The sequence below is a fragment of the Mycteria americana genome, chromosome 3 (assembly GCF_035582795.1).
Source record: "Mycteria americana isolate JAX WOST 10 ecotype Jacksonville Zoo and Gardens chromosome 3, USCA_MyAme_1.0, whole genome shotgun sequence".
Taxonomy (NCBI): domain Eukaryota; kingdom Metazoa; phylum Chordata; class Aves; order Ciconiiformes; family Ciconiidae; genus Mycteria; species Mycteria americana.
The window spans coordinates 20,669,086-20,697,062 of NC_134367.1; the positions used below are offsets into that span (position 1 = coordinate 20,669,086).

Below are 27,977 nucleotides of genomic sequence, written 5' to 3' on the forward strand. Positions count from 1 at the left end.
TTTCAGACAGTATTTGTACTTGAGGAAGGATGGTGCTAGAGGAGTAGGTTTGGCCACAGTGTTATATCACTCAACACATGAACAATTTATAACCTTGCATGCTGAGAATTCTACATTCTTTTAAAAAAAAAACCTGAAAAATTTTTGGAAGGCAACACATCTTAGGTGGCATAGACTTCAGTGATGGAAGAGTTGTAATTTCTAGATTGTTAATCTGAATGCTAAATAAATAGGATATTCTTGGTGGAACTGTAATAGTAAAAAGTTAGCAAAATACAGAAATGGACATTGGTATCGTATACAAATAGATTAAAGCAGTCTGGTATTGACAACATATTTTTCTGTTGATGTCAGTTTATGTAAGCAGTGTGTATGTTTTAGTCTTTTTCATCCATCAAAATGTAATATTTCTGCTGAGAAATCTTCTATTTAATAGAATATTTTATGATGTGTTAGGATTTAGGTAAAGGAGAAAAGCGATCCAACGAGATCCAGTGCAGTAATCTGCTTTTGTGAATTCCATCTTAATGAAACATTTTGAAATACAAACATCGTGTGCAAGATGACCAAATAAGTCTGCTGTCTGCCTAACCACTTGGAACTTGTTCAAATTTTATATCCGATTCAAATGCAAGTATTTTGGTGTCATCCCCCCCTTTAGATATTAAACAATCAGTTTCAGTAAGTGATTAGAAGTAAAAGTAATTTGCCATGTCTGCAGCTTCATTTTTCCCCATGTTCACATGGAATTGGAGGATTACTTGCTGTACAACTTCAAAGAGAAAGTTGATTACTTTGTGCCTTCTTTTAACTATGGAGATGCAGAGCTGTCTGCTCAATGACAGCAAGCCTGGTTTTGGAACTGAAACCTTTTAATTCTCACAGGTTGTAGATTAGTGATCTAGAACCTGCTATTATTTTAATAGGCATGTATGTGATGACATGGGCACCTGGGCCTTGATTTTTTTTATTTTTAAAGGCTACTATACATTTATTGAAGAGTCTTTGACACTATAATTCTGTTTCTGCAGATAAAATTTGGCATTTTGACATGGAAAAACAGTCTTGTAAGACTGTTCATGAAGCTAAATGGGTGTGTTTATTTGTCTGAGGCAGCTACAAATTTGTGCAATGTACCCTTTTCGTCTATCTACTATTTCAACAAATGATCTGAAACTGTTTATTTTAGTTTATAAAGTAGTACAGTACTTCTGATATTTCTGAATACATTACACTGCATAAGCTTTTGTAAAAATTACTTTGTGAGATACAAAACCAACTCTAGCTTTTAATTTTTTCTGGTTTTTTATCCTAGGATTTTGGTAGTCTGTTACACTTGAAACAATAGGCTATTGTGCAGTTTTTGTCTTCAGTGGAACTAATTTCATTTTAGCTTTACATTTAGAAACATTGCCAGCTTTGTTTCATTATTTTAGCTCTCTAGTTCTGCAGCCTTGGAAGGGAAAGGACAATTAAAATTTACTTCTGGAAGATGGAGTCCACACCACAATTGCACACAGATTGCAACAGCCAATGATACCACTGTTCGAGGATGGGATACACGAAGCATGAGGTAATGAGAAATTGCGGTCTTGTTCTCTAAAAAAGACAATTTCCTTTGGAGGTGGATTTTTCATTGCTCCTAACATAATTTTTTTTTTTTAATTTTTTTTTTTAAAGGTTAGAAATGTGGCAAAGCTATCACTTATAAAAGGAATGGTTGGGCTTGCGTAGCTGATATATTCACAATTTAGTAAAGGGGTTTCTCTGTTTTTCTCCTCAGCTTCAGTTCTAACTTGTATACTGAGTTTTACTGAACTATGTACTAGTCTCAGGATGATTTGTTCAATACATAGGCATTACTTGAATGAAGCTGTTCTGTAATTCATCCTGAAAAGGATTTAACATCAGCCCTGACTATGCTATGAACTATCTTCATAGCATGCTATTTAAAGGTAACTTTAATCTCTGAAGGTAATTCACAGGGTAAGTTCACTCTTCACTTTTCTGATTTTAACAAATAGTATACTGTACTGTATTAAAGATTGTAGTGTGCTAGTTATATGAAACTACTGAATCTCTGAAAATCATAACCAAATCAATTAAGGCTTTGAATATACTTAATAAGGTGTTTTCCCCCCTGCTCAGTTGTGATTTTGATAAGCAAAGGAGTGATGTTGTGCACATCTGTTGCCATGACTACTAAAGCCTGTGCAAGCTTTTTTAAGATACGCTTTATCCCCTCAGCACATAGTAATTTATCACTAAACCGAGAAGACTGATGTCTTGTAATAACTTTTGTTGCCTTAAAGGGGGATGACTTTACATTTAGTTCTGTGGTTCCTGCCAGCTCAGGGGTGTAGCAATAAATCCCCATGTTTGCCAGCCTTGTGTGTTTTGGCCAAAAAGGTTTGTTTAATTTAATAAACAAAAGCTAAAAATACAAATATAATAATTAAGTCACTTCCTGTATGCTTGTCATCAGGTTTGAAAGTCCTGTTTTTTGCCATGTAAAAGGATATATAAAAATCTAACTTCGTATATATGTGTATACTTTCATTTATGAAGACTCTTAAATGAAGCATATAAGAGAGAAAAGAAAGGTCAAAGTAGATTTTTTTTAAGTTGCTTTTTTGTGATGTTTTTGTAACCATCCTATTCTTAATATATAGCATGCAGACCTTAAGATTAAAGCCTGTGTTTCTAAGTAGAAAAATCTTAAATACTGTGAAGACTGCTTCATGCTCTGTCTCACTAGAAAAAGCATCTCTATCTTGCATTAAGTGAATACTTTGAGTAACTTTTATGAAAGATAGATAGTCCAGATATTAACAAGATCTTCAATGAAAGGGTAGCTTGGTTAACAAAAGCAAACCCCACAATTTTAATTACTTTAAGTGAAGCTCAGGTTACATAGTCCTTGAACCAATTTACGAGTACTAGGCTATACCAAAGAGCTGTTTGCAATGTACTTCAAAAAGTATGTGCAAGAATGTCTCATATGCAATTATACAATAATATGTCTAAAATGATGTGAATATTTGATAATGACTAGTTAGGCTAGAGGTAGGAGTTTAACGTCAGGGCAGTATAAACTGTGGCAGTATAAGAAGCAAAAAATGAAAGGGGGGAAAAAAATAATCAAGGACAGAAAACTGCTATACCAGCAAAGAATAAAAGAGGAGAGATACTAAAGAAGTAGCTAGAATAGCTACTTCCGTGGAGTGCGATTATGATAGCTGTAAGATAGAGGGAGTGAATGATTTTGGACATAGCAAACAAAGAAGGGGGGTAAAAAAAGAGGTGGGTGGGAAGACTCCTAGACTAGACTAGGAAGCAGTCTTAATCAGAGAAGAGCTTGTGAAGCAGAGGAGACAGACACTAGGCTGAATGGATTTAGAGAGAGAATTGTATCAGGAAAATTCAGACTCCAAGAATAAATTCTAAAAAATATGGAAGAAAAAGAATATGAGAAGGTGGAGCCACTGGCTGGAGAAACTGTTCATGTGGTCTGGCCTTAATCTTATGATGTATGTGGGAAATTCAGTGTAGGTATTCTTGCTGTAGGTAGGATGATAGAATGAAAGAAAAGAATATTCATATCTGGGAAGGAAAGGGGTCAAGTGGTCAGAATAATAAAGTTGGGATAAAGGCTTTCACAGTAAGCACTACTGAATGTGAAGTGGACACTGGTATTTCTTTTTAAGCCCTTACACACATATCTGTAAGCAATGTAAGAAGTGCAAGAAAGAAGTGAAAGGTGCAATAAAGGAGGAAAGAAGTGTTTTATTGCTGCAAGCATGCTCGAGATTTAAAAATTTTCCCATAAAGATGTTTCAAGAAATTAAGAGGAAATGTTGAATTCAGATCCCAGAATTCCTGGTAGAAAGGCATACTTGAGTGATATCCTTAAGCTCTCAAACTGAGCAGAGTGTTGAAGTTGGATATCTAGGTGATATCCTCTATCCTGAGTGACTGCCATAGTTGTCAGGATAGGGCTTAGTATAGGCCTGGTATACTTTGAATCTCTCCTTATGGAGCTACTTTGCTTTGTATTAGTAGTTAGGTATTAACAGCAAGAGAATTCTCTATCTGGTCTTCAGAGGAAAACGTATATTCAGCGCAGGAAATACAAAGTTTTGGTCAGTCTGTGTTTTTCTAAAGAGAAACGTTTTTCATCTAAAAAAAAGAAAAAAGCTCACAGTATTGGCAAGTTCTAGTGAAGATTGTAGGAGACTGTCAAATCTAAGCAGAACTTTGGTAGATGGTGGCTTTGAGAATGGACATAGGAACAGGTACAACCTTTTCATAGATCTGGTAATGCAGTAGCAGAAACAAACAAAAAAACAACCCAAAGTTTAAGAGGCGAGGTACGGACACAAACTGTTTGAACATGATGTTTTGAATAAGGATGCTGGGTTGTTAGCAGTACTACAAATGTTTTCTGAAGTGGTCCATGTGCATGAGTATGAGCATGGCTGAGTAGTTTAAGGGCCACAGGTAAATTAATGATAAATGCCAGAGCTCAAGAAAGTAAGTTCAAAATAGAGCAATAATAAAAAGCTGTTGTTCATATCTGTTGCCTCCCTTGCATCTCAGCTTTTCATATAGGGAGAACTGGATGTCATAAATACAGAATTGATATAGCTACTCAGGGGTGGAGAAGCTGTTATCTGAAAATACTATGTTTTTAGTAACAGACATTTCGTAAGAGTTGTTAGAGAGCTGTGCTAGAATCATCTGGAACTACTGCCTCCTTTTAGCTCCAGATGATCCTAATGCAAACAAGGAAAGAGCAAAGCTTCAATGCAAGCTGAGAAATCTATACAAGTCACTGTTGTTAACAGCTGGGATTTCCCTAAACTAGGCACTAGCAATGGGAACTCTAGGTCTGCGGGTGCTAAGGGGATTATGCAAGTTTCCAGGGAAACAGATTCCTGTCAATGGAGTGCAGTTAGCTTTTTATAGACCATTTAATTTTTTTAATGTGTTTTACAGACAGATATATTGCATAGAAAATGCACATGGACAGCTGGTACGAGACCTAGACTTTAATCCCAATAAACAGTACTACCTGGCTAGCTGTGGAGATGACTGCAAGGTGAAATTCTGGGACACAAGAAATGTCACTGAAGCAGTGAAGACACTAGAGGAGCATTCCCACTGGTAGAACAAATTATCTGCATGCTGTTTTGTGGGTGGATGGCTTATGTAATTTATTCAGCTAATTATTTTACTGTTTAGGAACAATGCAAACTAACTCTGTGCTATTGTGAATAATCATTTTCTGCATGGAGGAAAGATTTCAACATGTGAATGTTCCTTGTGTGATTGTGAATTAAGAGCTTAGACAATGTTAGTCTAATTGGCAAGAAACTGTTGTTAACATTGTTGGGAGATAGGGTACACCTTTGAGAAGCACAGCACAGAACTTGGCTCATAGGGGCCAGCTGGGATGCAGGTGTGCCTTTCCAAATTGAGCCTGGTCTGCTGCACCTGACATGCAGAAAAGCCCTGGAGCTGTTTTGGTTACAGCAGCTGCCATCTATCCTTCTGTTATCGAATGGTGGAAATGCTCAATAATTCAGCCCCACTTTTTTCATGCTCTTTGCAGCCCTTAAGCCAGAATATGCAAGTGAGTTATTTTATTCTCTGAGATAATATTTAGAGCCCATATCTGCCACTCTGGCTTGTGGCTGGAACAAGGAGAGAATCTTGTCGGACGTTTGCAGGCTTCAGTGGTTAAAAAAAGATGAGCGGTTCACATGTTATAAAATTTGGGTTGGAGTAATTCTTGCAAAATAAATCTGGACCCTGAAGCTACTTTGAGGGGAATGAAGATGTGAATTAACAGAAGCAGCATTTATGCTTTTTTCCAGAAGATTAAAGGAGAAAGAATAAAACAAGAACCATAAGACATTTGGTATTAACTTGGTATGTAAAATGTAAAAATTGAAGAGAAATATAATCCTACTTTTGTTTTAGGGTCTATTTTAAACTTTACTGTAAGAATGTAGTGAGATTTTTGTTTAACAGGTTATTTCTAATCTGTACTTTGCTTTAGGGAATTTTTATATTTAGAACTTAAATATCTGACTTACTAAACAATGAGTTGACATGTACCCTCAAGGAATGATACCACTGAATGGTGTGTTTTGTTCTTTGGAATTTTTTTTCAAAACTTATTTGTTGAATTTTAAAGACACCTCATAGAAAACAGATGACATGGAAGCTTAAAAGGCAAATGAAGATGGCAAAAAACAGTCTTTGGAATGAGGCATGTCACTTCTATGCGTACTTACAACATTTAAGTCAAAGATCAATTTTTAGTGCTGTTTTGTAAAAAAAAAAAAAAAAAAAAAAAAATCATTTAACATTGGTGCGCTACCTGCCAAGAATAGCCTCTTGTTCTTTCTGATTTCATTTTTTAGGGTCTGGAATGTCAGATACAATCATTCTCATGATCAGCTGATCCTTACAGGAAGCAGTGATAGCAGAGTTATTCTGTCTAATATGGTATCAATTTCTTCTGAACCATTTGGGCATATGGTAGATGATGATGAACTAAGTGACCAAGAGGACCAGCATCAAGAAGAGAAGTATGAAGTTCCTGAGTTTTATGCAGATGCTTATAGTTTGTCTTTTCATTGTAATGGTTAACATGCTATTTGTTTGCTGACTAGGATTTTTGTATACAGGCCTTTCAGGTAAGTAGTTCTAATTCCTACTTCATTCTTCTTTACTTAGAGTCTTGGGTGGAATCCACTCTTTAAATCTGATTTGCACCGTCACTGTATGTTCACTGGTAGGAAGGGGATGTTGATGCTGAGAACCAGTCCTGAAGTCCACTGGATCAGTGAAAAGATTCACTTAAGGGATCTCTGGATCAAGTCAAGCACATAGAATAATCTGGGTTAAGTGAGAGTTGAAAATCTGCTTTTTGCATTTTCTGTGTATGTGTTCTAACCTTTAGGAGACGTTAGCAGTCTAATGGTGAGCTTCTGCACAGGCAGAAGAAAGGAAGTAGAAATACATTAATTTTTGTAAGTTTCACTCTTAATATTCCTGACTGCTCTAGAAACCAATTAGAAACCATTAGACCTACTTCAAGCAAAACAGAAGTTAGTTTTTGACTCTCTTGGTAGAGAATAATGCATGTTATTGCAAGCATTTGTAAACACCATTCCACTTGGGTGTGTGGGGAATCACGTATTTTGCATGTGAATTTTGGAGGGATGGGTTTTTTAGTAAAGAGTTAACTGAAATACCAAAATAATAATTTTTAATCCTCCATTTTTGTCTGCTTTCAACTTTTTCATTGTGCAATATATGATGCTTGTTTTCCTCTCTGTACTTCTTTAGGAATATATATATGTGTGTATAGGGAGTTCTGTAGATCTAGTGTGGGCTGAGGCTTTCTAATTTTGCAACGAGCTTACATGGTGATCTTCAGCAAACTCTTTCTTTACAAAATGAAGATGCTACTGAAACTCATGTAAAATATTTTGATACCAACAGGCTTTAGTCTACATTTTTCTGTTTTTTGCAACTGTGAATATCCATGTTCTACATGTCTGCACTGAGCAGTTGTTTTGTTACGTTTGTTAGTTTATTTTAATACACAAAGCTGTCTGCAATGAAATAGGCAGACTACCTCCTGAACTATCTTTTCAAATGAAGAACAGTCAGATGGGATGAGGAACAAGGAAATTACAAAAAAGTTCCCCTGGTTACTCAGCTGTGTTTGCTAGATGTTTCAGTTAAAATTCTAAATAAAGTTTAGGTTACTTCTCTAGATGCATTTTTAAGGTTGTTCTTGCACCTTTATTTTATTAATAAAGGTGTAGTTTTGCTCCGAATAGTTTTGACATTTCGGCTTCACATAAAGGACTTGGCAACCATTTTTTATGTTAAATAAGGAAGCGATCCCATATATAGAAATGGTTAATTTTAAATGTACAAAATGTCTCTAGAAGCGATAGGTGATGTAAGTACCTGGAAAATCAAGGTATCAAATTAAGTACCTAGAAAGTTGCTCGCATCAACAGTACATACTTACTTTCTAGAATGTAACTGAACTACAGCATTTTAAATATGATGTACCTTTTGGTTCCTTACCTTTGGCTGGGGATTGCAATTTATTCTGTTCTGGATGGAAGTTAAATAGCATTAATGGAAGTGAGAAAGACAGTACAGTTTCCTGTGTGTATATGGTGTATAGGTACTAATATAAATAACATTGCAAGTAAATAGTGTTCTGACAGATGTTGTATAGTAGGTTATCTGGAGTTCTGAATTTCTGTTGATCGTAGATAGCGTAGGTTGCCTCATTAAAACACAAGTGATTGTTTCTAGAATAGGAACTTTTGAAACCAAGAATATGTAAAGCAGTACAACAAATATAACGCATCTTTTTTCTTTGGCTATGGGATGGATGTAAACCACATCATGAATGACTTGTATGGTAATGATGTAAAGCCCTTGCCTGGTCCCAGAGGCTACAAGAGTGTCAATACTGCCTTTGCTTTTTAAGTATATGCTTTTCAGCTGCTAATCCCAGGTTCTCTATAAAACCTGGGAAAGCACATTAGTTTTTGTAACATTTGCTTGGTACCGTGAGAGTCTTGTTTTGGTGTCGTCCCCTCCCACCCTGCCCCCTTGTTATGAGTTGAGCTGAAAGGATGTTTGCAAGGTGCTCACCAGCCCTGAACTGTTGCCAGATGAATGTCTGTTTAGCTCTGAGCACACTAATGAAGCAGGGCATAACAGCTGTTGGGAATACTTCTTGTTCAGTTAACCACTAGTGCGGAGTATTTAAGCTTTAGTACCTGTTTCCCTCCTGGAGACCCCTTTGAAGGTCCATTCCATGGGTACTGTCTCTTCTGTAAAACATGGGGTTTTATTGTATGGTTGGGGTGGGGGGCATGTTTTTTTGCTTGGGTATGTTCTAGACTTTCAAGAAATTGTTATATTCTCATGGGGTTCATTTTTGTCCTCCTGTTCTGGAGGACATCTGGTTTGCTGTTAGATAGCACACAAATCTCGAAAAAGAAAATTACTTTTTCGGGTGTATCTTGAAATACACCAGCAAGAGCAGGTGTCTGTACAACTAGTATCTCCAGTCAGTCACCTTCAGACTGGGTGACCAAATCTCTCTCAAAAGAGGGTTGAAATATCAAGTGGAAAGAATGAAAAAGGCTCTTTCCTCATGGGCTACCTATTTTTCATGTTCTGAATAAAAGAACTTGTAAAAATACTTCTTGGATTAAATATAAAAATGAAGAGTATGTACCAGATGTATCTTCAATTTTTTTTTTCTACTTAGCAAAAATCCCCATATTTTAAAAATGTTGACTTGTGATACTATTCTACACAGCTAAGACTTCTGAGATCTTTAAGACTCATGTTAGTTTTTAATATATTTTTGAGTAAACTTTATAATTTTTATTGTATTTCTTGGCTGGAGACAAAACCAAGTAATTGTTCAGCCATGTAGAACTATTCATGAGTCTACCTGCTTGTTTTTTCTTGCCACATTTTCCTCAGTAAATGCCTAGTTTTTAAGGTTTGCAACTGAAAAATAATTATTTGGAGATAACTTTTTTTTAAGAAAAGAATACAGGTTCACTGAGTAATGAATAGACAGCAAAACAAAAGTTGCTGTATTCTATTCTTACTAAGGAATTATTCTTTGAGGTTTCTCCTTTGTGTGTTTGTCCATGTACATGTTGACATCTTGGGAGTATATATGCTCCCATCTTGGAGACCAGAACACGCTTGCATAAGCAATATGACTAGGACTATTGCATGAGGATCTGTCTCTTGTCGCAATTGAGTGACCTTCAGTTCCTCTTAACTGCTGATTCAGATCAGAGCAACTAGTTTGCTGTCTCTTCCCTATTTTTTAACTGCTATTGTTGTTGTTTCTCTCATCAATCATAAAAATGTAAGAGCAGCCTCCCTGTATCATCAAAGGTCTCCCTAACCTGTATCATGTCTCTGATAGTGGCCAAGAGGAAAGATTATAAAAACAGGAAAAGAAGGTGATATTTCCCTTGGGTATACTTCTAGCCCCTGACTATTTGCAGCTCAGGGACCTTTACTGCCTTCTGAATCATCTTTGGAGACTTCTGATTCTTCCCTTTAGGATTTTCTTTTGCCATCAGCCATATTCTTGAGTTTCTCTTCTCACTAACTGTGGTTTTGTTCCAAAACATGCTAGCTGTGCATGCACTGCCTTTGTGAAATGTGTCTAGGAGAAATATGCCAACTGTATTTGTTTTCTTGCACTGAATAAGGAAAGGCTTCAGTGCTTTGTGTTGGGGAAGCCCAAACTCTCTGTTGAAAGTAGGTAGTCTAAAAAGAGGATCGAGCTGTCCACAGAGAGGAAGTATAGGCACGTGGCCAGAGGAGAGCTATGGTGTATTCTGGTCAAGTCTCTAGTCTGGATAATTTAATGCACAGTTTAAATATGGCAAAAAATTAGTTGAGAAATGGGGAATGAAATGCTGTACTCCCAGCTTAATTTCTGGCGCCTTGATCCAGAGGTAGAAAAAAGTGTACAAAGCCAATAAAAACAGAACAGATGAGGTGAGTAGTTGGGATGCATTTAGCTTTCATCACCAAAACAACGCTGGTGTGCCTGCATAAGAACATAGGGAGTGCTTTGAATGTCTCAGTTTGAACAAAACGTTTAAAACATGGGGTTGTTCCACATCTAAGGATGCAACCAATTAAGACACGTTTCTCCTTGGCCTCTCTTTCTTTAATGGTTTTGCACTCAGGTGTTGCAAGGACTTCCTCCCTGCAGCACTGAACTTGCCTTAATTCCAAAGCTCCTAAAGGTGTCAGTCAGTTCCTTTTTAGACATCTGCAGAGCACCGAGAACTGTCTTCCTCCAAAGGGAGGTGGCGACTGTCTTATATCCTTTCTTCATTCTTTGGTCATCCAAAATCCTTATGTTAGTGAATGAGTCTATATTTGGTTGTATTAAACCAGTCTGACAGTCATTTTAATTCTACATTGCTGTTTCTAACAATAAACAAAAACTACCAGGTTCTTGCAGCTTAGTGTGACCTTTTTTATTCACCAGTCAGGATTCCTTTGCTTTAGTTATTGCAACATATTTGTTTGCCTTATTGGTTTAAATTTTAAACTCTGTAGGCCTCTGGTGTGCTGATGATACACAGCACGAGACCATTTGCTACCTTAGGAGCACCAACAGCAAGGTACATGCTGCATCTACAGCAGTGTTTTCAGTCTTCATTACTTCTATGGCCAGAACTTCATGACAAGGCTCAATTGATAATGGAGGACTTGCTTTTTAAGAGAAAAAGCTTTTTCTGTACCCTTGCCAATGAAAAGATTTATATGGTCAATAGCATTTTGAGCTTATACATCGGTCCTGAAAAGGAAGCCCTCCTTAAACTTTAATTTTGCAGAATGAGCTATTTGCTCTCTTTGGGCTTTACAGGCTTAAGATGTCTGCTGTGTTTTCACTGGCATAACTGATTTATGCTGCCTTCTCCCTTATGCTACATTTTTTTACAATATGGTCTAAGCTTATCCTTATCGTTGTTATCTATTGAAAATTGTACCAGAAATTCACATTTGAAAATAAATTTTTTAGTGTTTTTCCTGAAGTTTTATATTTCCATCTTTTTCACCATAGGTGTTAGCCACACTATCCTTTGATACAAACAGAACAAGATCTAACACAAGCACTTCTCACCATTTTGCATTTAAAGCTGAGAGATGTAAACGATTGGTCCTTCCAGTACAGAGTACCTCATTGAGATAGTGCAGTTTTTAATGAGATTTTAAGGGTAGGAACATCTTCAGCAATCAGAATGGACCAGAGAGAAAATGGTGGCTGCCTTCTCTGTAGAAAGAGATTTCCTTCAAAATTCCATCTAAAAGAAGTTGTGTTTTCTACTTTTGGTGGTAGAAACGTGGTTTGGAGCCTTTTGAATAGTAAATCCTGTGGTTTCATACAAATTGTGTGATCTAACATAACACCTTTGTATACACATCTGTGACTTCAGAAGAGTGAATTGTCAGCATTGATATTTTGAAAAGTATTTGCCAAACACTCATGATGAGGCAGGCTTTCAGGGTATTTTCACACACCTGCCAGTAGGGTTAATTTTGATTATATTTTGCTTGTGGTATTTGTGTCTTGGACAAATCTAGAAATCATAGGATTATGCTATGGAACCAACCAAGAGACTCAATTAATTAAAACAGCTTAAATAGTTTCTGTTTTGGGGAATGCCAGTATTCAGGACTTTATTTGGTTGGATGTGTAAGAAGCTGGGCCAAATCTAGTGCAGCAGCACTTTCCAATTCCTAGACTATTTTGCTTTAAAAACATGTTTGTTTTTTCTGTACTATTTCTTTCTTTAACCTTTATCAGCAGATATACCCTCAATTTATTTTGTGTATTAGGACAGCTATGAAACCTGTTATATTAAAATATGCATTTCCTGGTTTTAAAGATGTCATTTTCCTGTAGAAGCAGTTCAGAAGGCTGGGGTTTTTGTATTTAAAAAAAAAAAAAAAAAATTATAATGCTTACAACAGTATGAACAGCCAATTACTATATATAAAAATTCTAGTGTGTGTGTGTATATATATATATATATATATATATATATATATAAAAATGTTCTAGTATAAACATCCTTGAATTCTATCTTCCTTAACAGAGTGAAAGAGGAAGTAGTGTGTTGTCTAAGCTTATCAGAAACAAAACCTTACAGTTGCTAAGTTTTCCTCCTACAGTTAAAGGGAAAGGTCACCCATGGGCCTTGTTCTAGAATCCAATGGCATGATTTCAGGATTCATTTTGGATGCTGCAGTACATGTTGCTGCTCTATTGAATCACATCTATTTCATAGTAATTTTTAGATTAAAGAGGATTTAATTTTGACTGTGATACAGAATTAATGATTTTTGGTGACTCTGAAAAACATTTTATTGAACACTGCGCTGACAAAACAGAATCGCAAGCACTGCAAACTTAAGTGGTTGTTAGCATGAGAAGTAATTGGAAATAACAGCTCTCTACATGAAAACAATTATCCAAGGCTTAACAGGCTTCTCTCTCAAGTCTGTAACACAATTAACCTCAAAGTTATCTAGTAAAATGAAAGCTTGTCTCCTTTCACAGGAGAAGCTGGTAGGGGTCGTGCTATGTGAATAACACTACAAAGAGAAAGCAGTCCATTTCAGCTCTGTGTGGCACAGGTCTTAAATTTATGCAGGATGTAGGTAGAGATTACACATTTTTTACTATGAGTTCTTGATGACATAAGAGTTTGATGCCTTGTCAGTTGATACAATGCAAGAACACATATAAGGAGAGAAAAAGGTATTTTAGTCTGGCCAGAAAAAGTCTTGAAAAATAGTACAGGAAAATGAGAAACCGAAGGAACTTTTTAAGGGGCAGGGAGATTTAGGACAAGGAAGAAAATAGCTTACTAAGCTTACCAGGCATAACAAATGATTACCAAGTATGTTTATCAAAGTAGTCTAGTCAGACTGCTCTATCAAGGGATCAATAGGCCGAGCACCTACACCTGTGGTACACTAAACTAGCTATGGCATAGCAACTGCATTTTTACACCCATAACCTGCAGCTTTTATGTAAAACCAGAAATCTCTGTGTTTTGGCAACAACCTGAATTATACATATTAAAGTAGCATAGAAGAAAGTTTACTTCATATCCACCTCAGTACAGGGACTCTTCCTGTTTCTGAACTTCTCTAACTGGGAAGAAATTTAAGGTCATGAACTCTCTTCTCTGTTCCAAAACCTGCCAAAGATCTGCAGACTTTGTCCTAGTATTCAGTCCACTTTGAGTGCCCTCTTCTTCTGTGCCTGGCATTATGCATCTAACCTAAGAAGGCAAATAACCTGGGCATTGTCATCAGGAGTTGGTAACTATGAATGTTTCTGAGGTAAGAATAATGCACATGAAAGTATAGCAGTATTCATTTAATCATTGCTACGTTATGAATAGTGTATTAGAAAAAAATACACTCAGTGCTATGATATGTTAGGCTCTGAAGTTACCTGCTGTATGTTAAGGAGAAATAAAATTGTAGCAACTGATACAAACAGAAGGATAATTAAAAAAATCTAAGGAGACAAAACCATCTTAAGATAAATACAAGTTGTTTTGTATGTGTTCCACTAGTATGTGCTGTGACCAAAATAATCTAATCTTTTTTGTAGACTGTTTTTTTTATAGATTATATATATATATATTTAAAAGGTATTTCTTACCTTGCTTAAATATATGTCAGTGTCATAGCTGTTAAGTCTGTAACTTCTTGCATTATCCAAATTATATTTAATATCTGGGGAGTTAGGAGAGTCTGAGCTGATTCTTTAATAAGTAAAAATGTGTAAAAGCTGAGTAAAAATTCATTGAGAGTAAATAGATTGTTGTGGGGCTCAGAAACTGAACAATTGTAAGTATCCTAGATTCATATAAATTCAAAAATAGTATCCTCAGCCTATTCTTGGATTACCAGAAACGGCACGCACATAGCCAAAATGCAGACAAATCTGAGGTGTTTTCTTGGAAGTCTCTTAGCATGGGGTAAGGTGATCTGTCTCCAAGAGATTCCTGTTGTGAGGAAAAAAACCCATCACAAACAACCTTGCTCTTTCTGTTTTTTTAATTATTTTGAACAATCTTTCACATATGTGAAATAAATTCTGCTCTTTATTCCATTAGCAGAATCCTTCTGGGCTCGTTACCCATTACATAATTTAAAGGCTAATCTGTTTTCATTCATTGAATTTGTAAAGGATGCTCATGGACAGTTTCCTCTGGATCTTCTGTATTGTTCCTGAGACACGTGTCATTCTGAGATTATTTTTTTTCCATCCTGATTATCTTGTATAGTATCTAGGTCTTTTACACCAAGTGATCACTTCCACAAGGATTTTCTCAGATTCTCAATAACTGTCTCAAGGCTATGCCATTCTATGCACAAGTAGTCTATACATAATGTTATCATAGATCTAAGCTATTTAAAACAAGGAAAAAACCACTGAAAACTGATCTCATGTGGTCTGAAGAACCACATAGAATAGCATGCTTTCTCTTTCTGGGAAGGCACAAAATTACTTTCATACCCAAGAAGAAATTCAGTACATAGACAATAATAAAAGATAGTTAAAAATTGTAGTTATAAATGGAAATGCCAAACAGAAGTTCATCTACAGGCTTCTTTCCTGAACACTCATTCCCCTATGACTTGTGTAAATTGAATTAGATGAACTGTGTTATTTAAATGAAACACTGAAACAACTCTGAGCATACAGAAAATAGTATAATCTAGAAGCTTATTTGTCCTTGTTTATCCAACCTTTGGTTAACTGAGATTCCTGGTTAACGGAAAGTCGGTCGTGTCCCCTGACAGCCATGTGCACCGTGCATTACTCCCCTGCTTATCCAGAGAGACATTTGAAACCTTCGGAATAATGGAGTTGTGGGTAAGTGGGTGAGCACCGTGTGAAGCACATTGCCATCTGGGGACATGACCAACTTTCACTTAACCAGGCATGTCAGTTAACAGGAAGTTAGAAAAACACATTGCAGGAGATGAAGTGTGTGTGTGTTTATTAGCTCTCTGCTGTTAGATGGTTTGTATCAAAGTACATACTCAGGAGAACTGCAAAACAAGGCTGCTCTTTGCAATTAACCGGGGGCTGTGTGTTCTTTGTGCTATGACCGTTTTTTGCTAGTTGACCTTAAACGTAGCATAAGTAAATGATAAAAGTCCTTGAAACTAAATATCCGAAGCTGTTCTGCAGTATCAGACTGCTTTTGGTTTATTCATTAAATTCAATTGAATTTTAATTGCGATGTTAGATTCACAGCTGGTTAGGCTGGCTAGGTGGAACAGCGATATCCTGCAAGAGATTCAGATATAATACCATATACACTTTGTGATTGTAGAGACACGTGCTTTCAGAGAGCAGCAGTAAAGGGCAAAGACGGCCAATAACAACACTTCATTTCTGTAGTAACAGCATCTGTTTAAATGATTAAGTGGCATTCACAGGGCTCTTTGGCTTTGCTTTCTGTTAGGAGGATTGCAGCTGTAATACAAGGCTGTTTCTGGGAGGCAGGAGGATGCTTCTGAAAGGCTGACTGATTCCTGTCAGACAGAGGTGATCCTCTGTGGGTGAAGGAGCTCGAAGGTCATCCTGTGAAAACTCACCTACCCTGTAGCTACAGAATAATGTGCTGTGGTTTTGCTGTGAGAGGAGGGATTGGCTCTGTGAGTGGAGGGAAGAAAGGCTGTTCACAGCTAGCAGAGCACAATCAATGACTCTTAGGTGGTTTGGACTTCAGAGAATTGCCTGAATGTGTTCTTAAATATTTGCAATGCAAAAGAGAATCTGTCTGTGTCTCATGATGTAGGTGACCAGGAGCTTGGGTGTTGCAGTGAGAGGTGAGGTATACAATAATAGATGAGAATCTGGTGTTGTTATAACTCTAGGAATGGGAGATAAAAATTAAAGTGTTCAGAGTGGGGCCTCCATCTCCCTTCCATTACTCTGGAGAGAGCGGGTCCAGGGTGGCAGCCCAGGAGAGACTGCGATGTTAAGGACTGCAACTTCTTACCTACCTACTTGTCTCTAATAAGATTATATATTATTGTAAGAATTCAGTTAACAACAAAGGGGGAAAGGAAGGGATGGAGAATGGTGAGAGAAAAGGTGTTGATAAAAATGTGTGTTTAAGTGCATTTAGATCATACCCAATAGGCTTTAGAGAGAGATGCATGGCTTTTAGAGAGAGATAGGCTCTCTCTTTTAGAGAGAGATACGTTCTGAGAGACTTGGAAATGCACTGAAGTTGGAAATAACAGGTACTTTGTCCCTGCAAATGGGGTCTTTAATATTGACTAGACTCTGCTGTGTTATCTAAAACATAGGTATATGCAGATATCCGATATAAAATATTTCCTTAAAGCCTACTACTGCATCCTTGTACTTTAAATGTGAGGTTGCATATCTAGATGTTAGTGACACTTAATACTGCCTTTTAAACCACGTGTGTTCAGATATCCTTACTATTTTCTTCTTTTTTTTTTTTTCCCCCCTCTTCAATTTTAGGGTTAAAGAGCCCCTTCAGGACAGTGTAATAGCTACCTATGAAGAACATGAAGATAGTGTATATGCAGTTGAATGGTCCTCAGCAGACCCATGGCTATTTGCCTCTTTAAGTTATGATGGGAGACTTGTTATTAACAGGGTTCCCAGAGCTCTTAAATATCACATACTGTTATAATTTGTTTGGATTATGGTGGAGTTGTTATCTTGATGTACACAATTGGTAGGTATTGTTTAGAGGTTTTTTTGGATCTATTTTTATTAAGTATAAATGTTAAGATTTTGTTAAGAATATCTGTACTGATATAGACACTTTCAATTTGTCTTTTGTATTTGCCTTGAAAAACTATGATGCATTTTCTGAAGGCTGTGCTAGTTAGATTTTTTTTTTTTTTTTTTTAGGGCCTAATCACTTTGTGAATTATAAAGTTTCTGGAGATATTGGGTACTTCCCATACTATTGCTTTATTACTTCAGCTTTATGCAAATATAGTGGATTTCAGAGGTGTTATTTTGCTGATATAAAACTGGGACAATGTAGGGTGCATGTAGCAGAAGTGATCTACTCATTTACAAGAATAATATTTTATTTTTCTGATATAAGCTGCCTTGTGCTCTTAGCTAGGGCTACATTCTGCTAACTATTCTGGTCATTCTTCAATGTTTATAGATACAGTTGGGAATGGTCTTAAAAGGCTTTCTTAATTCAGTCTAATATTTTAAACAGTTTTTCTCCCATTTTGCATATCCTGAGAAGAAATGTTAATCATGAAGGTGAAACCTTCAAAATATATTTTTCATTTAAGCCTTATGGTAGTATCAACAAAGTACCATCCTTTAATTTGCAAACTAGATGCAATTTTGAGCTATGTGTTGTTACTGGAAACAATATTAGTCTTGACCGAAATCTCTTATTTTCTCATGTAATGTATTATCCCATGTTTATAGAACTTAGTTGTGCTGTAGTATATTTTGGGGGACTCTGAAGGTGTGCCCTTATTAACCTGAAAAATCTCGTTGGTATTTGTAAATAGTCTCTCTTTCTTATCCATTTGGCTCTGTGCCATTCCGCAGTACACTGACACGATGTAGCAGCTTTCAGCTAAGCACAAAACATCCTTTGCTATATCCTGCTCTTTGCAATTCCTGACCTAGGCATTGGTGACTCTCTTGTTACAAATGCTGAGGACAGGCAGATGCTGCCCTGCAGGAGAATGCAGAGCAAACTTGAGATGTGGATGGAAGGCACGGTGAAACATGCCTGTATGTACTGACACCCCCCCTTCCCCTTGCATAGCTTGTCGTTACGAAAATTCTGCTGCTGTTCTTTGTGCGCTCAGACTAACCGCAGCAGTAATTACTCCCTGTTGCCTTTTCATCACTATTATTTCCCATTAACTTCAGAACCTGGGTACGTGCAATGGTGTTGGTTGTGGTAGTGTTGTGTAAGACCACGCTGAAGAAATGGCAAGAACATGGGATGGAAAGATCAATACCAGTCTCTTCCCGTGAGTCCTCCCGTTGCTATGGCAACTGTTGGTGTTAGTGTTGAGGGACAGCCTGCTGCTCACCTCTGCTCGTCCTTACCCGCTCTTGGATCGAAACATGTCCAAATGTGACTTCTTGTGTATACACAGCTGCTTCTGTGAGAACATGCTTTGGGAGCGTGACTGACTGCTATAGGCCAAAACATCCAGAAAAGCTGAAAGTTTAATTCTATTTCTGGCTTTCTTAAAGAGCTTGTTTGGAAGAATTCATAGGAGTGAAGTAATCTAATTAAATCATCTGTACTATTGTTGTATTTGTGTTACGATGCTGCCTGTCTGCTCCACAGTGAATGCTTCATTGGAAATTCTGATGGTCTGATTTTCTGCGTTAAGATTTTAAACTTGTTCTATTTCAAATTGTCTCAATCTGTAATTAGGCATGAGCTATTCACCTGTATACTGTAAGAAAAATTGCATTTCCAAATCAGTAGTGCTTCAGTTGTCTGAATATCAAAATCCTTGGTTGGGCTGCAGCTTTATATGTGGAGTTTTCAATCTTCAGACACAAAACATTGTTGGCTTGTTGTTTTTGTTTTTGTCGTGTGCCCCCCCCCAACCCAAAAAAAAAAAAAAAAAAAGAAAAAAGAAAACAAAAACCCTCTGCAGTATATCTTTAGTATGCAGCAGAACTCTTTAAAACTTTCTTCACATTAGCAATAAAGGTCTACTGAAACTTTATTGTCTGTTAATGTATATGGCTTGCAGTGTGAAGGTGATGGGAAATTACATAACAGTATGTGGGATTGGATTTGATTTTTAACATGTAATAAATGCGGGACAGTTTCCAGACTAATTTTGATGTGGCTGTATTTCCTTTAATATTGTAAGCTTATACAAGCTGGAAAGCTCTGTAAACAAATAATATCAAGAAATATTTTATTTTGTTTTAGTGTTGTTAAATATGTATAATATCACTCAATAGGGAAGAAGAGAGGGGATGAACGCTGGCAAGGAAGGGAGTAGCAGGTCGAATTTGAATGAAACACATTACAGTAGAATCAAGAGAGCAGGAAGGGTCAAGTTTTAATCATTTTCAGCTGTCTGTAAAGCGAGATCTGAGCTACATGAACAGCACTGGCAGCAATATGGAAATGACCTTCAGAAAGGGAAGGCTTTTGACAAGGTTTCATCCCAGGCTGTTAGAGAAAGCAAGCTACTGTAGGATAAGAGGAGGGGTTCAAAGATGGTTAAATAGCTGATTAAAAGATAGGAAATAGGGAGCAGGAATAAATCATCACATTTCATGGCAAAGAGAAATTACCAATGAAGTCTTGCAAGGATCTGTGCCTAGGCCTGTGCTTTACAGTGTACTCGTGACCTTTTTGGAAAAAGGGCTGCATAGAAATATGGCAAAGTTTGCGGATGCTGTTCAGAGTAGTAAAGATGACTGACTGAAGAATTATGGGAGGGCCTTACCTCACAGAGTGGCTGGATGATAAAATGGTAGATGAAATTCAGTGCAGGAAATGTGAAGTAAAGGATATGGGAGAAAACAGTCATTTTACGTAACTACTGGGGACCACCAGTGTATGCCTATTACTACTTGGAAGTAAGATCTTAGGGTTTTCATAGGTCTTGAAAAATGTCAGCTTAATAGAGGTTAAAATTTTAATTAAAATGTTGAGAATTACTAGAAAGCAAATAGAGAAGAAAATAAAGCATTGCTAATCCATTAAATAGTAGTTATTTATAAATCTGTGGGGTATATGCATCTTGAATACTGTGTGTAGTTCTGGTTTCTTCCATCTCAAACCCAATGTAGTAAAACTGGGAAAGATTTTACAGGAGGGTGACAGGAATGATGAATAGCATGCAACACCTGTATGAGGATAACTAAATAGACTGAAAGGCAGATGGTTGAGAGGGAATGATAGAAGTCCATAAAATCACAAGTGGCAGAGGGAGAGGATGAATAGGGAGTGATTGTTCACCGTCTCTCCTGATACCAGAACTAGAGGTTATTAAATGGAATCTGCAGGTGGTTGCTCAAAACATACAAAATGAGGTAGTCTCCACAGGCATGCAGGTGAGCTATGGCACTCCTCTTTAATACCCCCCCCCCCCAAAAAAAAAAAACCAAACAAAAAAAAAAAAAACAAACAAACCAACACCCAAAGAAACAAAAAAAATCATCTCATTAATGTTAAAGTTTACATGACTTGAAAGTAACTGAACCAGTACTTGAAACATGAATCCATTAAAGGCTGCTAAATATAAAGGCAAGCATCTCTGGCTTAGAAAATCCTTTTGAACCATGAATTGCTGGACACTACAAAGAGTACTGGCAGAGAATCCCTGTGTGCTTGTCCAGTCTTTACTTACTTCCCTGGACATGTGCTATTTGCCAGTAAAGGTCAAAAATAGAAGTTAAAAATAGTAACTTATTCTCTAAAGCTTTGTCTCTAGTGCTGAGACAGCATGTTGGTCCTGCATGTTTCTCTCTCACAACTGTTTACTTTGGTTGTAACTTGTGTTTTAGGGAATTTCAGAAAACACTCATGTCTCAGATCATTTTCTTACAGAATCTCAGTATTATTTTGGGAAACTACCTTGTTCCAAAACACTCCTTGGCAGTAAGACTGTGGAGGCAAGCTGATTTCTGTACAGCAAGGAGTCCATCACTGCTTCGGAAATTCAAATCATGATCTAACTGATCTCACAGCACTGGGTTGTTTCAGTGTCTCATAGAGAATGCTGTTCATACAGCCACATATCAGCATAGGTAAGCACATAATTGTTGTGTTTTCAAACAAACACCTCTTAAATTATTTTTCTTACTTTGCAGACTGTGTCCAGGTAAGGAGCTTTAATAGGGTTTGGTTTTGAAAATGTGAATTATGGTATTCCTTAAAAATGTGAGATTGTCAATGTTGCCATCTAAAAACTTGTTTTATTCCAGATTTGGTGCTGAAAATATTTTCTCTGTCACCAATCTAATATGTGTCTGGTATGGAATTACAAAAATGCTTGAGATGTGGTATTTTTATTCCATGGAAAGCGAATTATTGAAGGAGAAAGGAATTGATAATATTTTTAAAAAGGTTTTAAGCATGATCTAAATGAAACTGACTGAAGTCAGTCCTGGCTATTTAATGAGAAGCTTGAAATAACAATCTGTTTCACTTGAACTAAAAATGGTACTAACTTCAAATTAAAAAAAACACTACCAAACACTGAAAAGCAAAACCCCTCATTACTGACCTGGACTTTGCTTCTGGTGTCAGCGCTAAAATTAGCCTGACCTGTCCTGAAGCCCATGAAGTTAGTGAACTGCTTGCCAACATTAGAACTAATGAAGAACATGTATTGGATGGCATGGGTAGACTTAATATTTGCTCTAGATAAATTTTCCTTACCTCATACCTTTTCATTTCACAAAGGTGAGTGGAAATAAGAAGCCATATGATCTGGATTATGCTCAACACTAAAATTAGTTGAAAAGAGTGCTTTGTAAAGAATTAAGCTGCCTGACCATTGTATTTTCCAGCTGACAACAGAAAGCATTAGTTCTGTGTTTGTCTCTTCATTCATAATTACCAAGTCTTACAGCCTGGTACCTCTTGCAGTATTTGAGACTAAAATTCTGCGGCTTGTTTAAGATGGTCTTCAACAGTATCATCTGACTATAGTCTGAGATGGTAAGACACCACAAGGTAGATACACCTTTGACATAACTGAAGCAATGAAAAGTAGGTAATGATAACTTTTAAGTTCAGTATTTGGATACAAGCTCATAATGCTATAGAGCTGCTATTTGGCTTCACAGAGGATGTCAAGGGTCTCTTTTTTTTTTTTTTTTTTTTTTTTTTTTTCCTTTTTCTAGGGGATATGAAGAAAGCGCTTAAAACTCTGTTGTGGAGCCTGTGGTATGAATTCCGTTCTGAGGCTGCAAAAAGCCTATGATTTCTGGAATAGCAAGTGAAGTGACTGAGAGAAAAGTGCAAATCAGTTTTTAGAGAAGCCTGGCCTTCCCATAAACGGAGCTGCTGGGTGTGAAGCCATGGATACTGTCCAGAACAATTTGCACATTGCTCCTGCTCATTCCACCTGCCACTTTGGTCAGTGAGGAACTAGCGAAGTGAGAAGAAAATGACACACAGATTTGGAGAAAAAGACAAAAGAGAAAGAAAAAGTGAAAGGAAGACTGACAAATACAGAGTGAAAAGTGAATTGAGAAAGACAAGATCAGGGAAAGATCGGTTTGGAAAACAGAAATAGGAAAGATGGAAGAAATTGGCAGTAAACGAAGTAAAGAGAAAGCTATAAGGAGTAAAAAAATGGAGAATAATTTTCGTTTCCTTGTTTTAGCTATGATACTAAAGTTCCTTAAAATCTTCCATGTTACTCTCCCTGTGTTAACTGGTTTAAGTGCTAGAGAATTGCTGGTTTACATTGCAACATTTTAGTTCTGATATTGGAGATGGTTCATGCGGGGTAGTTGCTGTCAAGGCATAAAGAAACATGTTCTTGTTGATCCGTAAGTTATTAGTCCTAACTCATAGGTTTTAAGGGGTTAGGATTTTCAGCTGATCATTATTCTTTTCAGAGATCAGGTTGTAACTGCATGTGTGAGCAGTTGTAGTCCGTTTCGGTGCAAAATTGTCATATTGGGTAATCAGCCCGAGGGAGCAGTACCCTGAGAGGCAGGAAGAAAATTTCAAGTGGGCTATTTCTTGAGTCACACCAGTTATATCTGCAAAAGCATCTGTTTATGACAGACACTGTTTATCCCCGTCTATGACTTCGGGGGAGTGTCCTAGTGAGAACAACTCAAGATATTAGATGTGATTAATGAAGTATCTGAAGCACATCATCCCTTCCACACTGACTTACCTTACAGCAAAAGAATTTTGAGCTGTTCTTGAGAAAATCCCCCGTTTTGATGCTACAGCTTTTGGTGCTCCAGCAGCCCCAACTTCATAAAGGGGTTTTAGTGCTCCAGCACAGAAGATAGCTTTGGGGAAAAAGAGATGAATGAGTCTTACTAAATCCAGGAGCCAAGCTCCCTGTGTGGAGATGCATGGCAAATATGTGGGTTGCTGTTGCCCTGGAGCTATAGCAACAGCTGCCAAGCAGCTGGGCTGAGCAGGGAGGACCTCTAATGTACCTTCTTAGCAAATTGTCCATTTATTCTGACACTGCCCCAAGTTCAGGATTTTGGCAGGAGAAACTATGGAAAAGCTTTTAAACAGAATGAATTTAGAAGAGTATGGGAAACCTTGGAAAACCCAAAGATACCACATACTAATCGGCAAGTCTAGATGAGCTGAATCCTGGGGTGGTAATAGACTTGGCAGACAAATTCGCTGAACCGCTGCCAGTTTCTAAAAATTTGCAGGGGACTGAGAAGGCAAGACAGACTGGAAAACAGCAGAAATGGTATTGATATTTGGAGCTATGTGGAACAGCAGTGCATGGAGTTGGATAAGGAAATCTGTTTCAGAGTGAGGAAATTTTAGCCAAATTATGAAAGTTTTGGGGTTTCTTTTTACTTGGATTTTTTTATAAACACCAGTCAAAATACTAGCAAATACCAGAAATGATGTGATCACATCCATGCAACAAAGTGTGGATTATCCATTGTGTTACACAGAATAGCCAGAATTATAATCCGAATGTTTGTATGATTTCCCTTACACCTCTCTGTTTTCCAAAGAGGATGGGTACAACATAGTATATAATGGTAAATTTAACTTGTCTTCAAACACACATGAGAAAAAAAATTAAACCAACCAAACATATTCTCTTAGTTTCTTATAATGGGAAAGAGTTTCTGCTAAAGTAAGTAATGAACCATCCTCTTACTCTGTGCCTGGAAATTGGGGCAGGGCGGGGAGAGAGAATACCTGGAATTTGACTTTGCAGAGATCGTGAACAAGAATGATCTGTTTTCCAGCATGCAGCTGGTGGGGTAAAACACTCATTTGAGTACTTTCAGCCGTGTCTCAGTATACACATACCAGTATTTTAATCAGAGGTTTACCTATCTAAAACTGCTTCCAAAAAAGGGTTATGCTACTCAGGATAGTGATACACCAGCACAAAGAGGAAAGCATCTTCTTAAAATTAAGAATGTTTCTTTATCCTTAGGAGAGTGGCTGCGTAACACATTTATTTGCAACTACAAAAGAGTTAGGCTTGGGTGCATACATGTCTGCTGATAGCAGCTGGTAGGTAGATGGAGCCATAGATACTTTGATGCCATTGCTTTTTTTCTATAAGTCAATCTGGGTAAAATGGGAGAAATCTGGTAGATATATCATTATTGGAAAGCCTGTTAGGAAAAGCACAAATGAAAGCTTCATCACAATGGGAGCTGTTTAATCCTTTGCAAAGCAAATACCAGAGAGCTTCAACAACTGTTCTGACCATCCTGTCAGATGTGAGTGACAGTTACTTGGAATCAGTTTCCTAGATAGATGCATATTTCTGATCTCTGTGTTAATCATCTGTTTTCAGTGTTAATGCTGTTTGAATATCTTCAGTCTATTGTTTGAATGACTTGGATAAATGCTGTACAAATTTCTGTTGCAGTTCACAGGCACTTCTTGTAAGACAGAGGGAAAAGCTGCTTCTGTTTTTAAGTATTTTCATGCTGCTGTATCGGGAGGTATTCTGTTTTCTGTTCCTGTGTCCTATACTTGAAGGCTTAAATCACAATTTAAATTCTACAGGGTTTGGACTGGTCATTGCTGAGGGCTGAGAAGAGCTGTGGATGAAGGCTAAGCATGACTGACATGTTCATATTCATCAGAAAACTGAGTCAGCTGGAGAGAATGAGGGAGTAATTGTTGCAGCGCTCCCTCCCTCACTGCTTGCGCAGGAAGACATAGGCTGTGGGGAGGAAGCTACCTGAGGTTATTAAGATTAATACTGCTAGAAATTCCAATCAGCTCACACAAGGCTGCTCCTCAAGGCTGTCAGATGCCTACTGCTTTCTCTGATTCAGGCGGGAACACGTCAATTTCGAATTTCCCAACAGAGTTTGCTATGATTTATGAGTTTAGGAGGCTGATAAATGTGGTTAGTTGAAGTGTTCATGAAATAATTGAATCAGGATGATTTCAGTCAGCTGTGCTCAATTTATTCTCTCCGATAACCACAGGAGGGTGCAATTTTGGATTGGGAGCTTCATCTCAAGGATTCCAACACAGGAAAGACATTGTGGAACCTGGAATAAGAGCAATTTAATTTTGCTGCCAGGCCTGTATGACAGCCTTATGAGCTGACTTAAGACCCATTAGAACTGGAGAGTAAGTACCTTGAGCTCTTCTGGTATTGCCCATGACAGAGGCTGAGTCAGTTCTGGTTTATGCATTGTAGGATAATGTCTGCTGGGAAGAATAATGAGAGTTTTACTATTTAGTGTTTGAAAACCACTTTACTGTTCAGTTGGGGGGGCATAGTTTTTTACATTTGTTTGTAGCAAATTATTTTCAGATGACAAGTTTTATGAATACTTCACTTCTGGGTTTTGTGAATTTTTCTGGAGTGGTGATCAGCATCAATTCTGTCCTTACAGCAAAGGGAGCTCCAGTGCGTCCCTGAAGAGTGGTGTATGAAACATTTAAAAATAAATTTGTCCCTACGAGTTTATCATTCATCTGCTGTAACTTTCCTACGTAGCGAGAAAAGAATGACATTGTGGGTGGCTAGTCCTAGAAAGAGTACTGAATGTAAAGGGCACTGTAAAACAGGAAGGTGAGGAGGTTACAGTGTTGTGACGACTGGCTGGGGTCAGGCAGAGAATGGGAGGCCTTCAAGCAAGCAGAGCTAGGGAGGAAGTGGAGTAAGTGTGTGGCAGACAAATATCTTCCTGTTGTCATGATCAAGATATTTATAATAATCTGAGAGCTGCAAGCAGGATAGGGTATGTGGGAAAAGGCAGTGGCTTCTGTTTGTCTCTGTGTTAGTCAGTTCAGTATCTTTTGAAATGTGCAAAGAGACTCTGCAAGCAGGATACAGGTGAAAATTTAACAAGCTCCTGGGTCTAGCGCTAGTGTATTCCCCATGTCTGGTAAGACACCTGAAGTGAATTGTGCTGGCCAGGAAGGTGCCAGTAGACCGGGGAAGGGTTGTACTGTGTGCTGCTTGGAAGTGATTGTCACAGAGGTACACTGAAACTAACTCAAACGAGGGACAAGCTCAAACAAATGTATTTCACAAAACGGCCAAAACCACACAACAGAAACCAATGAGAAACAGGGGTAAACTGAAACCAATCAACAGTCTAGTAACATTTAACACGTAACAGGTTCGAGGCGTCAGTCGGGGTATTGTTACTACACGGCAAGAATTCCCCACAAGAATGATGACCCAAAGTGCGCGCGCACACTCGCTCACAGAGGGGGACGCACTCCCTCTCGCGGGTACCCAGAAAATCCAGTCGCTCACCCAGGGCGGGGGGGCGTGAGGGCTCACTCAAGGATCTGTCCAGGAGAAATCACTCGCCACAGGAGGGGAGGGCACTCAATCCCGGGAAGTTTCCTCAGGCAGTGTCCCAACCCGAGGGGAGAGGTCCCGAACGCAGGCCCGCTGCTCCAAGAGGACCACGCTCAAAGGGTGTCTCTGACGGTGCCCCATTTATACCCTGGGTCGGATCAGAGCGGTGGTCATAACTGGTCATGGGCTAGAAGCTTCTCCGAGCCACGGCGCCTCACTGGCTGTGGGCCCAGTCTGGTGACCAAGGGGTCCCGCCTCTCCTGCTCCCCTGCCGAGATGTGTACGTGCCAGGGGCACGGCAGAGCACAAAAGGGGCAAAAAGCCGGTGATCGCCATGCAAAGCCCCCATCTTTATTAGAGGAGGGGGGGCATGAAGCGTACCTGTCACACCGATCCTCTGTTGTAGCGTTGCCATCTTCCAGCTCCATTTGTGCCTTTAGGATTTTATACCTTTGCAATTTGGTGTCTTTTCCCTATTGAATCCGTGAGGTACTAATGTTTCCCATCGCAACAGTATTACCTCTGTCTGCAATTTTGTGTTTATCCTGTGTGGCTTTTCCCCGTAGACTTTCATACAGCCTTTTCTCACAACTCATCAGCTTTCTCAGAAGTCATAACCAAAGCTGGGCAGCATGCCACAGATGACAAAGGGTTGCTGAGAGAGCAGCTTTCCCAAGAGTCCTAATCTGTGCAAGATTAGGCTATGATGAGCCAGGAATGTAGGCTGCCACTAGAGATACGCATTACCCCAGATGGTTTGTATCAGCACGGATATACCAATGATCATATGACACGACCTGGCCTGCATATGAACTATTCTCCGGTCATGCATGGCTGAAGAGCTATGG

General features: G+C 38.1%; 1 protein-coding gene across 4 annotated transcripts in view; it reads left to right on the forward strand.

Moving 5' to 3' along the window:
• EIPR1 (EARP complex and GARP complex interacting protein 1) overlaps positions 1-26,210 on the forward strand; it is a 99,686-nt gene extending 73,476 nt beyond the window's left edge. The window contains exons 6-11 of one of the 4 annotated variants that reach the window (XR_012775143.1): positions 1,437-1,573; positions 4,999-5,166; positions 6,432-6,599; positions 17,144-17,363; positions 21,210-21,409; positions 22,511-26,210. Coding sequence is in view for 2 of the 4 variants with exons in the window: in XM_075498017.1 (XP_075354132.1) it covers positions 1,437-1,573; positions 4,999-5,166; positions 6,432-6,599; positions 17,144-17,318 (648 nt within the window). In the remaining 2 variants the exon portion in view is untranslated. Of the gene's footprint in view, positions 1-1,436; positions 1,574-4,998; positions 5,167-6,431; positions 6,600-16,109; positions 16,719-17,143; positions 19,256-21,209; positions 21,410-22,510 lie in introns of those variants that run through there. The other 3 variants (XR_012775144.1, XM_075498017.1, XM_075498018.1) reach the window with 3 other exon arrangements.
• Positions 26,211-27,977: the final 1,767 nt, after the last annotated feature.